Here is a 12,555-nt window from a genome sequence, read left to right as displayed (position 1 = left end):
TCACCCTCAGCTCCTTATTCTGTCTCCTCACTGCTCCAAGCCGGTCTGCCGTCTCCTGTCTGTGGTTCTCTGGATACCTCCGTTTGTCTGTCTTTTTTACTCATTGTTTCCTGACCCTGAGGGACTCTTGGCACTTTCCCCCAAGCCCTCCCAAAGCTGACCCTTCCGGGCGAAAGGCAAAGGTCCCATTCCTGGGCAGCATGGGTTCCTATTTCCCAGCCCCACATGGATCTGGCCTCCCGGAGCTCAGTCACCACACACACACTACTGAGAGCTTTGTGCCTGACTGGCCACCCCACCGTGTTGGACTTTGTCCCCCTGCTGCCCTAGACAAGCCAGGAGATGAGTGAGTGTCTGACCTCTCTGACAAAAGGAGTTTTTTACAGCCCCTCCTTCAACCCCTTCACCCACAGCCTCCTCCCCCCTTTGTAGCCACCTCCTTAGGGCACCCCTCAGAGTTCCAGACAGAGACAAGGAGCACCTAGGGTTCCGATTGTGATGCAAGAAGGAAACAGGAGCCTGGGCTGCAGGCAGGCGGCAGGCGGGTGTCCTGACCCCCAAGTAAACACTGGAAAATCCCACTTTCACTGCACTGGGGTCTAAGTGCCACTCAAGCAATGTCATTGGGGACAAGCGAGGTCAGACTACACCCAGCCTGGTACTGAGGACGCAGCCTGACTCGGGTGCTGGTTCAGTGCAAGTGGCCCGTGCTGGGTGATTTCTGAGGGAGGAAAGTGGGGTGAGAGCGGGGCCTCCACCCTTTTAAAAGGAGGTAGACCCACTTATTTCAGGTGGGGGGGGGAATGCAACAGGAATACATATTCTTTAGCACTTAAAAATTACTGAAAAGCATAAAGAATTTGTCAAATGTAATTCTACACTCCAAAGACCTCTACTTTTTTGTACTGCACACAATTTTGTTTTTGGAGTTGTCTTTGACTTCATGTGATGAGAAGCTTACCCCCACGTCATTTAAAGCTCCTGGTAAACATAACTAATGACTACCCGATAGTCTATGTGTGCACGTACCATAAAGTCCCTAGTCCTTCCCCTAAGGTTGGGCATTTAGGTGATTCCCCATTTCACTACTAAGGAATGGAATGCTGCCTCGTGCAAACCTTCCCTCACTCCCCTCTGGGGCCAAAGGAGCTGAGCACCACGCGCACGAGCTCTTAACAGAAGGGAGTACTGACAGTGTGCAGAGAAGTGGCCCAAGTTTTGCCACCCTGCTTGGTCCATGGCCCAGTGCATTGCTAAGAGGGAACGTGCTGGTGGAAGAGGTGACAGCCCTTAGGTTATCTGCTTGTCCACCAGGAGGCTTTGGGCGGCTAGGCTGGGCCTCCCAGCCCCACCCCGGGTCTTGTGTCTTGGAATTGCCCACCCCAACCATGAGTGAGCTGCGCTGGGGTCCCTGGCCTTTACCTCAGAGGTCGGGGGGTGAGGGGTTAGGGGAACCCATGGATCACTTTCTCCCCTGACCTGCCCAGAGAGGCAGAGGCCCAACTTGTGGTTCAGCCGCCTTCTCCATCCCTGGGAGACAGTGAGCTCCAGTCCGGGCTGTTGATGGCACCTGAGCCATTAAAGTGGGGAGATTTTCCACACACACACCCCAGAAATCCCAACGTCTGGCCTCACTTGAAAGGTTAGAAGTTTGGCGACACTGGGCCTGTGTGTCCCCCCTCCAGCTGCAGTCCGCATGGTGGCTGCCTCCTCCAGGTAGATCCTGGGCGCCTGGTCCTGTGCTGCCCCTCTCCTGCCTCACCTGGCCGGCCCCTATAGGCCCCTTTGTCATTATTGTTTAGTAATAAGGACCCAGTGCTTCATGGCCTGCTGTGTACACCACACCTCCTAAACCTCCGCAGAGTGAGTCTGACTCTCGCGGTGCCTTTTCCAAGGTGCGGGTGGGTGGTCACCACAGAACGTTCCGCAAGAACAACCCCAAACATGTTCTGATGAACGCAGGTGCCAAAGCCGTTGTTTGCATTTTGGGTTATTTCCCAAGGGGAGATTCCTGAGGTGGAACCCGGGTCTGGGGCCTGCGGGGAGGGCGGCCGGCTGGAGGACAGCTCCAGGGACGGTCCCGTCCTGAAAGCTGCCCCCTCAGGGCTGGTTTCCCCGCCCCAGGCTCCAGCTGGTCACCCTTGCCTGCCGATGGGGTGCACACCCCCTTCTCTTGCTAACGGCCTCACTGGCCATAGCTTTCCCGGAAGGCAGACTCAAAGTGGAAAATTCTAGGGGCTGGGCAAGGATGGATGCAGGTTTTATAGTGCCTGGAGTTTACACAATTTGGGGGCCCTTTTAAGAAAAAAGAATATAGGAGGGTATTCACTTTTTCTTCCTGTGATGCCCTTATGCTCAGAATATTAAAAATTAAATACATTTGTATACCTTGTTTTCCTGTTAAAAAACATAAAAGCATATAAAATTACAAACAGAAAAGTAGGTACAGGCTTGGCAGGGGTCTGTGTGTAAGGCAGGCATACTGAGGGTCAGCCTCCAGAGTCTTCTGGTGAGCTGTCCCTGGCATGGGCCCAGGGTGGCACAGGGGTCACCTCTGCTGCACTTGTCCCCCAGACTTAACCGAGCCCAAGATGGCTGGGTCCCGTGGTGGGAGAGGGTGCTGATGGCTGTCAGGACCAAGCCAGTATCTCTCACCTGGAGTCCCAGGTGTGGCCTGATGCTTGAACAGAGGGAGGGCTGGGGCTGGGGGGTTGGGCAAGAGGCCTGGGTGCGGGCTGGAGCTGAGGAGCATGGCTCACCCGTGCCCCTGGCTTTGTGCTGGCAGGTGGAAAACCTGAAGGAGAGGCTCATTAGCCAGGCCCAGGAAGTGAGCCGCCTCCGGTCAGAGCTGGTGAGACCAATAACGCATCCTACATGGGGTGGAGGGGGGCTGACTCACCCTGTGCAGACTGGCCCCTCCACACGAGGGGTGTGACCCCGTCCAGTCCAAACGGGGACTGCATCCTATCTCGAAGATGCTCCCTAAATACATGTCACCAGTCACTAGGCCCTCAAAGGCCGTGTGATCACCACGGGGAGGGAGGTTACTTCTCTGCTGACGTGAAATAGGAGTGTGAACTCTGTTATAAATGTGACTTTTCTTGTTACTTTCACACTCAGGAAAATAGAATGAAAGGGGTGGAGTGCTGCAAGGAGCACCGCCCTTCTTGCTCTTTCTCTCCGCTGTCTTCATCTCTCTCGAGCCCCTTCGCTCTTCTCTCCCTCACTCGCCTTTCTTTCCCTTTTCTCCTTCTGTCTTTCTCCCCACCACTCCTGCTCTCTCCCCTGCCCTTGCACGCTCTCCGCCCCATCCCCCTTTCTTCTCTCCTCTCCATCTGCCCTGGCCACATGCCCCCCTTGGCTGTGACTCTGCAGGGAGGCACCGACTTGGAGAAGCACCGGGACCTGCTGATGGTGGAGAATGAGCAACTGAGGCAGGAGATGCGGCGCTGTGAGGCTGAGCTGCAGGAGCTGCGGGCAAAGCCGGCGGCCCCCTGCACGGGCTGCGAGCACAGCCAGGTGGGCACAGGACCAGGGAGGGCTGGAGGGTGTGGGGGTGGGGCTCTATTCCTAACAGGGACCCCTGCCTGCAGGTCTGTCCATCTGTCTGCTTCACACATGTCTGGGCCTTGTGCCTTGTCTCCTGTCTGCAGGAGAGCGCCCAGCTCCGTGACAAACTATCACAGCTCCAGCTGGAGGTGGCGGAGAACAAAGGTGTGTTGTCAGAGCTGAACCTGGAGGTGCAGCAGAAGACCAACCGGCTGGCCGAAGTGGAGCTGCGGCTCAAGGACTGCCTGGCCGAGAAAGCGCAGGAAGAGGAGCGGCTCAGCCGGCGCCTGCGTGACAGCCACGAGACCATCGCCAGCCTGCGGGCCCAGTCGCCGCCTGTCAGGGTGAGCCCCGGGCCGGCGGCCTTGTGCAGTGCCCACGCGAGCTTGGACTGTGGCTCAGTGCTCAGCCTCTGGCGCCCAGGGCAGGGTTGGCATGTGGAGTAGGCGTGAGTGGTTGAAGGCAGCATTCCAGGTCTGCACTCGGACCGGCCCCTTTGCCTTTTGGCTGTCCAGGGCTGGGCATGTGGCAGGCATCTAACAACCAATGCTTGTGCCTGGTACTCGCGACGTGCCAGGTGTGGATGTGCCAATGGATTCTGCCCTCATCTTCACTCTTCTTGTCTGTTCTGTGCCCAGGCTGGGGCCACAGTCAGGCTCAGAGTGGGCTCATTAAGATAAGAAGATTCCAGGAGGCCTTTGCAATATTCTGGACAGGGGGACCTCCTGGCTTCTCTAGTTTTATCAGCGGCCCTTGGTGGGTTGTACCTCCCCAGGCCAGCCACGGCTCAGGGCCCCAGGGTGAGGTCAAGGGGCCCCATACCTCCATGTGCCCATCCCTCTCTCGTCTGACAGTACATCATCAAGACGGTGGAGGTGGAGTCGTCCAAGACCAAGCAGGCCCTCAGTGAGTCCCAGGCCCGGAACCAGCACCTGCAGGAGCAGGTGGCCATGCAGAGGCAGGTGCTGAAGGAGATGGAACAGCAGCTGCAGAGCTCCCACCAGCTGACCGCACAGCTCCGGGCGCAGGTGTGCATGCCGTGTGGGGTGCGTGTGGCTGTCGGGGAGCACGTGCACGCAGCGGGGGCGGGCCTTCAGTACGGGGCAGTGTTTGGCATTTGGGGGTGTGACAGACCCAGGTTCCAGTTGCTCCTCTCCCCGCTGGCTCTGTGACCAAGGGCCAGTTTTGTTCAAGTCTCTCTTTCCTTGTCTGTAAAATGATGTGATCTTGGAACCCACCTCGCGGCAGGGCTCAGGGACAGAATCACAAGAGGCTCTTCATACAGGGCACAACACACATGCTCTTGGAAAGGTGCTCTAGTCAGTATTATAACCAATGCTCTTCTTGCTTTCCTGGGGCTTCTGCACCTGTTATGAGCCCAAGGACCCAGGTTGGTGCTGGGGCAACCCAGGGAAGTAGCTAGAAGGAGCTCACAGCCCTATGGGGGAGAGAGATGGCCATCCTACCCCTGTCCTGTGCGTGTGTGCATGCGTGTGTTCAGGTGCATTTGTGGGGGTAAGAGGCGGGGCTTCTCTCTGGCACCCACCCCACTCCCGCCTGAGCCCCATGTATTGAGCTTCTGGCCTTGGCTGCCAGATTGCCATGTACGAGTCGGAGCTGGAGCGGGCACACGGGCAGATGCTAGAGGAGATGCAGTCCCTGGAGGAGGACAAGAACCGGGCCATCGAGGAGGCCTTTGCCAGAGCCCAGGTGGAGATGAAGGCCGTGCACGAGAACCTCGCAGGTGAGCCGGCCCCTGGGCCCTGGCTTGCCCCACGCCAAAGCCTGTCACCTTATCTGCCTCATACCCCTCGTGTCCCCTTAGGCGTCCGGACCAACCTGCTGACACTGCAGCCAGCCCTGCGGACCCTCACCAATGACTACAATGGGCTCAAGCGGCAGGTGCGCGGCTTCCCCCTGCTACTGCAGGAGGCCCTCAGGAGTGTCAAGGCCGAGGTGAGTGCAGGCAGTGGGGTGTGTGGCCGGGAGAGGCCTGGAGCCCTGGGCAGACGCAGCATCCACCCAGGGCTCTCTTCCAAAATGCAGACAAAGCACCCCAGACAGCGGCTTCCCCCTAAACACACACATACATTGCCACCCTCAGACCCTGTTAGAAAAACAGATTGTCAGGGGCAGGTACTGTGTTTCCCCGAAAATAAGACCTACCCCCAAAATAAGCTCCAGTTAAGATTGTCAGCCAGATAGACGCATTTAGTACGTTATGACAATGTTCCAGAAGAAGATGACATGACTATATTTGAATAAATGTAGACTGTTGTACATGAAAAAATAAGACATCCCCTGAAAACATGCATCTTTTGGAGCAAAAATTAATATAAGACCCTGTCTTATGTTCGGGGAAACACGGTATATGGGCATTTGACTTATTATAACTATTTTTTTTAACGATTTTATTGGGGAAGGGGAACAGGACTTTTATTGGGGAACAGTGTGTATTTCCAGGACTTTTTATTGGGGAAGAGTAGTGTGTTTTTCCCAGGACTCATCAGCTCCATCCAAGTCAAGTTGTTGTCCTTTCAGTCTTAGTTGTGGAGGGCGCAGCTCAACTCCAGGTCTAGTCGCCGTTGTTAGTTGCAGGGAGCGCAGCCCACCATCCCTTGCAGGAATCGAACCGGCAACCTTGTGGTTGAGAGCATGCTGCGCTCCAACCAACTGAGCCATCTGGCCACCTGGGAACTCAGCGGCAGCTCATTGACTTCATTCTAGTTGCGGAGGGCGCAGCTCGCTGGCCCATGTGGGAATTGAACCAGCAGCCCTGTTGCCCAGAGCTCACGCTCTAACCAACTGAGCCCCCCTTCCGCCCTGTTATAACTCTTTAAACCAAACGTGTTACAGATATCCTTATATCTCAAGCATGCTACATATATTCTTACATCTGTTAGGTTTAATTTAATTTTTCAAGCTGTGCTTGTACAGTGTGAGAACAGCCAATGTCTCTTAAGTGCCTCCTACTTGCTGAGCCTTTTATAGCCGGCGGCTCCTTGAATCTGTATGACTGCCCTGCAGGGTAAAGAGACTGATGTATTTTAGGACAAGAAGATAGTTCTCCTTTACAAAATTATGTCAGTAATACATGGACATGGTAGAAGGTTCAAGCCCTGCAGAAGGGCATCAGATGAAAAGGAAAGGCATCTCTCTGCCAACATCTCCCCCAGGGTGTTTTGAGTGTGATAAAACATACTGTTGCATATGTCCTCTTAACCAACACGGGGGCCATATGTACATGTGGTCTGCATCTTGCTTCTTTCCCCTATGAAATGCAACTTAGAGATTTTTACCTACCAGCTTTTATAGATCGTGAGTTAGATGGTTTTATCCCCATTTTGCAGATGAGAAAATTGAGGCTTGAAGACATTGAACCTATTGCCTCAGGTCCCCTAGCTACTCAGGGTAGACCTGGGATTTGGGTCCAGCTGAATCATGTCATCAAGTGTGAGTGCTGTGGAGTGAAGCTGAGTCCTGGCTCTTTGTTCATTAGCAAGGCAACGTTGAACTATTGGCTTAGCCTTTCTGGGACTCAGTTTCTTCCTCTGTAAAATGGGACTGGTAGCAGAACCTACCCAGAGGGGTCACTAGAAGAATTTGACATGTGACAGTGTACATCAAGGACTGAGCTCTGGGCAGTTGGTCAATGCAGCTTGCCCAGCCTGACGGTGCTGCCCATCCCCCACCAGATCGGCCAGGCCATTGAGGAAGTCAACAGCAACAACCAGGAGCTGCTGCGCAAGTACCGCCGGGAACTGCAGCTGCGCAAGAAGTGCCACAACGAGCTCGTGCGGCTGAAAGGTGGCTGCTGGATGGGCTGGTGGGGGTGAGGGGTCCTCAGCCTGGCTCCGAGGTGATCCTGCCCTTCCCCATGGCCCCCAGCACCACTCCTCGGAGCTATGCCCTGTCACTGAGGTGCTGCTGTCATTCCCTGTTTGAGGATAAGGCAGCAGAGGTGCAGAGAAGTCAGGGACTTGCATCTGTCCAATGCAGACGCCCTTGTCCCAAGGCCACAGCAAGCAACTTCCCGGCCCCGGGTGGCCACCGGCTCAAGTATCGGAACACTGGGTGGTGGGTGGCTGGAATGCCCCTTGTTCTGACCTAGGGCTTGGTCAAGTTTGAGATTTCTCGTGTTCACAAAAGTCTGGGGACCACCTGTTCTGTGCCTGGTGCTGTTCCAGACACTGAGGTATGGTCATAGGCCCTGCAGACGCCATGCCTGCCCTCACAGTGTTGACTTCAGCTGGCAGAGTGGACAGTGGTTGTTAATCATCCAGAGAATCCCAATACTGACCTTGTTACCAGGGCGGGGGAGGAGCTCCGAGAGCCCCTGGGTATCTGACAGTAGGGGGTGTCGGGGCTTCCCAGAGGAGGTGAAGCTAGAGCTGAGACCTGGGCTGTGAGTTGGAGTGGACAGGTGACGGGGGAAGGTGGGCACAAGCTGGCTGTGGTGCAGAATTTTCTCTTTATTCCAGGAGCACGGGGATCCCACTGATGGGCTGGGAGCGAGGGTGAGGGGTGTGATCAGATCTGTGCCTCCAAACACCTCTGAGGTTGCCCCATTGCCTGTGCCCATTCAGTGGGCCACCAGTTGTGCACCTGCGCCTGGTCCTGTGTGCCCGTCTGATTCCTGCCCTGGCATTCACAGTGCCCATTTACAACGGTATAACAAGCCCCTTGGTATTCCGGGACCCGAGCTCCTCATTGTGTAGATGAGGAAACTGAACCACGGGGAGGTAAAGAGAGTGTCCACTTTGGTATCCCAACCAGACTGGGTGTAGTGTCTGAGCCCCACAATTGCCCTTTCCTCCTTGCCCTCAAGGTAAAGCTCCCTCCCTCAACTGCTTTGCTCAGGAAGAAAATGTACCAATAAGTGAATTCATAATATTGTGTGAGTGACGTAACAGCTTTGTGGGCCTCCTTGCCCTGGGGGCCTTGCTTAGAAGTCAGGGGCTGAGCCCCTGGGCTGCTTAGGACACCAGTGGACACTGTGTGACAGGCTGCTCTTGACCTGGCCTATACCTTTCTCTTCTCCCCTACCCAATCCAGGGAATATCCGGGTGATTGCTCGTGTCCGGCCAGTCACCAAAGAGGATGGGGAAGGACCTGAGGCGACCAATGCAGTGAGCTTCGATCCTGATGACGACTCCATTATCCACCTGCTGCACAAAGGAAAGCCTGTATCCTTTGAGCTGGACAAGGTCTTCTCCTCGAAGGCCTCACAACAGGACGTGAGTGTGGCTGTTGGGTCAGGGGAAGGAACAGAGAGCAGTGGAGAGAAGGGGAGATGTATAATTGATACTCATCAGCAAAGGGAGAGGTGGTGAAGGGGAGGGCAGAATGAAGAGTAAGAATGGAGGAGTGACAGGATGGAGAAGGCTGGGTCTCTCTCTTCTTCCTCTGTGGAGAGAAGATGGTGTGGGAAGCTAAGACTGACAGCTTTAGCTGCCGCTGCTGGGGAGGAGAGCCCCACCGACTCACGTGGTCCCGCCCACCATCACAGCCCCGCCCACCGCGTAGCCCCTCCCCTCCACACCATCCTGGCTAGCATTGCGTTAGGCCCCTCCAGCCTGTGAGACCATCTGCTGTCCTCTCATCTCTAGTAAGGCCAACCTGCCAGGCCTGTCTTGCCTGTGCCCTACTGTCTCCATGCCTGGCTTTATCTTTGCCCTTATCCTCTGTCCACTGGCAGGCAGGCGGACGAGGTGCCAGGCACCCGCTGGCCTCTGACTTCATTTTGTTGTGCTCTCCTTGAATTCAAGAGAATCTGGGTCGGGGTGAAAGTGGCTCCGAAGCTCTGGGGATGGGTGGCCCCTTCCTCAGGTGTTGGCGGCAGTAAGCGCTGCCATATCTTCTCTTCCATCTCTCAGGAACCAGGTTGCCATTGATGTCTAGTGCAAGTGACTTATTAGTCACCGGTTCTTCCACCGTGAGCTGGTTGTCCACAATTACATGTGTTGTAATATTGCTGAAGGAGAGAAAAGTCGGGGGAGGTAGCTGGACTTGGAACCGGTGGGGGCCCTGGTCCCAGCCGCCCTGGCAGCCCCACATCCTTCATCCCATGTCTCCTCCCCAGGTGTTCCAGGAGGTACAGGCCCTCATCACCTCCTGTATTGACGGTTTCAACGTCTGCATCTTTGCCTATGGCCAGACGGGTGCTGGCAAGACGTACACGATGGAGGTGGGTGCCTGCTGGATGGGGCAGGTATTCCGAGAGTGAGGACTGCCCCCTTGGTATTGTAAATGGGGACTGCCCTCATTGGTCTCAGGGTTCTGTGTGGTGTATATTTTGCTTCACTGGGTCTTCATAGCCACCTTGGCAGCAGAGCCCCCAAGTCACCAGGCCTGAAGAAGAGGCGCCTTGCCCACGTGCGCCTGTGATGGTCCCAGTGGGTACGGTGAGGGGCAGGCATGCCAGTAACAAACTGGCAGCAGAAGGATGCTGGCCTAAGTCTGAGTCCAGGGAAGACCACTGCCACGGTCTCTCAGGCCAGGCTTTCATTGCCTCACCCACGTGCATTTATTGGGCCCCTGCTGTATGACTGCCCCGTGCTGGGCCCTGGGGCTATCAGGATGAAGGAGGGCAGGTCTCAGCCTTTGAGGAGATCTCGGGCAGTGGGAGAGACTGACCTGTGAAGGCTGTCGGGGGGGGGGGGCGCCCCACTCTTAACTGCCACTCCCAGAACAGAGCTTCATCTCTCTGCTTGTGGCCATCCTCTCTCCATCGGGTGTAGCTGGGAGGAAGAATCTTGACTGTAGGTAAAATGGAAGGCTGACCCTTGGAGTGTCTGGTTTGTTAGCATTTCCCGGGCTCTTCAGGGGGTGCTGTCAGGTTCCTGGGGTAGAGGAGGAGGGCAGGTGTTCTGGTGTCTGGACAAGTGGAGTGAGAGGGCCCTTGGGGGAGGCTGCCAGATAGCAGTACTTGAGTCCTGGCAAGGAGTCCTGAGCAGAAGTGGTAGGCAGCTGGGAAGTGCCATCAGAGGGGAGATGTCTTTTCAGAAAAGCCAACCAGCCCATCAGGCACGAGGGCATGTGCCAGCTCTGCCTGTGCCTCCCCTCCCTCACCCACAGAGCCTTGCCCGTGACATCCCTGACATTGGGCCCCCCCATGGGCAGTGGCAGGGAAACCATAGGTTCCCAGTGCCCCTCCCAGGTGGCCCACAAGGGCCAGGTACACATCTGGCGCTCAGCAGCCTCTTTTTGTGTAGTCCCCTGCCAGGCTGTCACACAGATGCTCTGCTTTAAGTCTCAGGAAAGTCCTGGCAGGGTGGTGCCATTGCAAAGGTGGGAAGTTGCTTGCAGCCGGTAGAGGGCATTTGGGGGGAACAGCACGCAGGTAGGAGCTTTGGGCAGGGAGATTGGCTTGTAAGGGGTAGCTGGAGGTGGGTGAGGGCCATAGACACCGTGAATATCTGCATGGGCACCTCATGGTCAGGAGAGGCCCAGCTCACTGGGGCCTTGCTTCTGCCCCCAGGGGACCCCTGAGAACCCAGGCATCAACCAGCGGGCCCTGCAGCTGCTCTTCTCTGAGGTGCAGGAGAAGGCATCCGACTGGGAGTACACCATCACCGTCAGCGTCGCCGAGATCTACAACGAGGTCCTCAGGTGGGAGGCACTTAGGGGGCAGGGCACAGGCCTCCCAGGCAGCTCTGTGGTCTTCAGGAGCGATGTGGGATGGGAAGTGCGGTCTCCTCGAAGAAAGGGGTGGGGGCTGTACATCAAGACTCTGCCCAGAGGGTCTGCTGGTCCCTGGCCCCTTCCCCCCACCAGTGAGCAGGGGGAAGAGGGGGAGGAGGGCTCTCTGAGGCCCCCGACCGAGGTACTACTTTTTCCCTTGAAGTGTCCTCACCCTACCTGCAGGCTGTACCAGGTGGTGATAAGTGAGAGTGGGGGGATTGGTGGGGTCTGCCCACAGGGGCCAGTGCATCGTGGGGGCAGCAGCAGCACCACAGGACTTTTGGGGACTGGTTGGTCTCTGCCCTTCAGTGGCCTGAGTGCAGGGGAGGAGCTGGAGGAGGATGCGGGGCTTAGCCCGTTGGTCCACGGAAGGTTCCTGAAGGTGTGATGTGTGAGGGAACATTTGTGGCTGGGGGGCGGATGCAATGCAAGCAGAGGCAGAAGGAGGGAGTGACTGTCCCATCTGCCCTTTCAGGGACCTGCTGGGGCAGGAGCCCCAGGAGAAACTGGAAATCCGGCTGTGCCCAGATGGCAGCGGGCAGCTGTATGTGCCAGGGCTGACCGAGTTCCAGGTGCAAAGCGTGGACGACATCAACAAGGTGTGGGGTTGGGAGGCCTGGGGGCAGGGAAATCTGGGGACATCCCACCCACGAGCAGAGCTGCTCTGGAGTAGGTCACAACAGGCGGACGCAGGCTCTGCCATGTCTCTGTGCCTCTCTGAGCCTGTTTCCTCCTCTGCATGATGCAGAGCGTGATACCCCCTCACTGGGGTACTCCAAGGCCTCCTCCAAACCCTACGCCTCTATCACGTGCCTGCCCCACCCCCCCAGGTGTTTGAGTTCGGCCACACCAACCGCACCACGGAGTTCACCAACCTGAACGAGCACAGCTCCCGCTCCCATGCCCTGCTCATTGTCACTGTACGCGGCGTGGACTGTAGCACCGGCCTCCGCACCGCCGGTGAGTGAGGGCGATGGGCCTCCTGGCCTGAGCACCCCTGGCACCCACCCCGCGGGGGCGGCCTTAACCTGCCCAGTGTCCTCCCCACAGGGAAGCTCAACCTGGTGGACTTGGCCGGCTCAGAGCGAGTGGGAAAGTCGGGGGCCGAGGGCAGCCGTCTGCGGGAGGCGCAGCACATCAACAAGTCACTGTCAGCCCTGGGGGACGTTATTGCTGCCCTGCGCTCCCGCCAGGGCCACGTGCCTTTCCGCAACTCCAAGCTCACCTACCTCCTGCAGGACTCGCTCAGTGGGGACAGCAAGACCCTCATGGTGGTACAGGTGAGGGTCTCAGGTGGGCCGGTGGCGGTCCTCGGTGTGTATG

At 56.9% G+C, this 12,555-nt stretch overlaps 1 protein-coding gene across 22 annotated transcripts in view; it reads left to right on the top strand.

The window, feature by feature from the left end:
- Positions 1–12,555, top strand: part of KIFC3 (kinesin family member C3) — a 36,266-nt gene that overhangs the window by 21,393 nt on the left and 2,318 nt on the right. For all 22 annotated transcript variants that reach the window (XM_081032630.1, XM_081032615.1, XM_081032633.1 and 19 more), the window contains 13 exons: positions 2,786–2,851; positions 3,376–3,519; positions 3,654–3,893; positions 4,404–4,577; positions 5,146–5,293; positions 5,375–5,505; positions 7,245–7,356; positions 8,605–8,786; positions 9,632–9,736; positions 11,030–11,160; positions 11,708–11,831; positions 12,063–12,192; positions 12,283–12,512. In XM_081032630.1, the coding sequence (XP_080888756.1) occupies positions 2,786–2,851; positions 3,376–3,519; positions 3,654–3,893; positions 4,404–4,577; positions 5,146–5,293; positions 5,375–5,505; positions 7,245–7,356; positions 8,605–8,786; positions 9,632–9,736; positions 11,030–11,160; positions 11,708–11,831; positions 12,063–12,192; positions 12,283–12,512 (1,917 nt within the window). The remainder of the gene's footprint in view (positions 1–2,785; positions 2,852–3,375; positions 3,520–3,653; positions 3,894–4,403; positions 4,578–5,145; positions 5,294–5,374; positions 5,506–7,244; positions 7,357–8,604; positions 8,787–9,631; positions 9,737–11,029; positions 11,161–11,707; positions 11,832–12,062; positions 12,193–12,282; positions 12,513–12,555) is intronic.

The sequence above is a fragment of the Rhinolophus hipposideros genome, assembly GCF_964194185.1.
Source record: "Rhinolophus hipposideros genome assembly, chromosome: 21".
Lineage (NCBI taxonomy): Eukaryota > Metazoa > Chordata > Mammalia > Chiroptera > Rhinolophidae > Rhinolophus > Rhinolophus hipposideros.
This window is presented reverse-complemented; position numbering and strand designations above follow the sequence as displayed.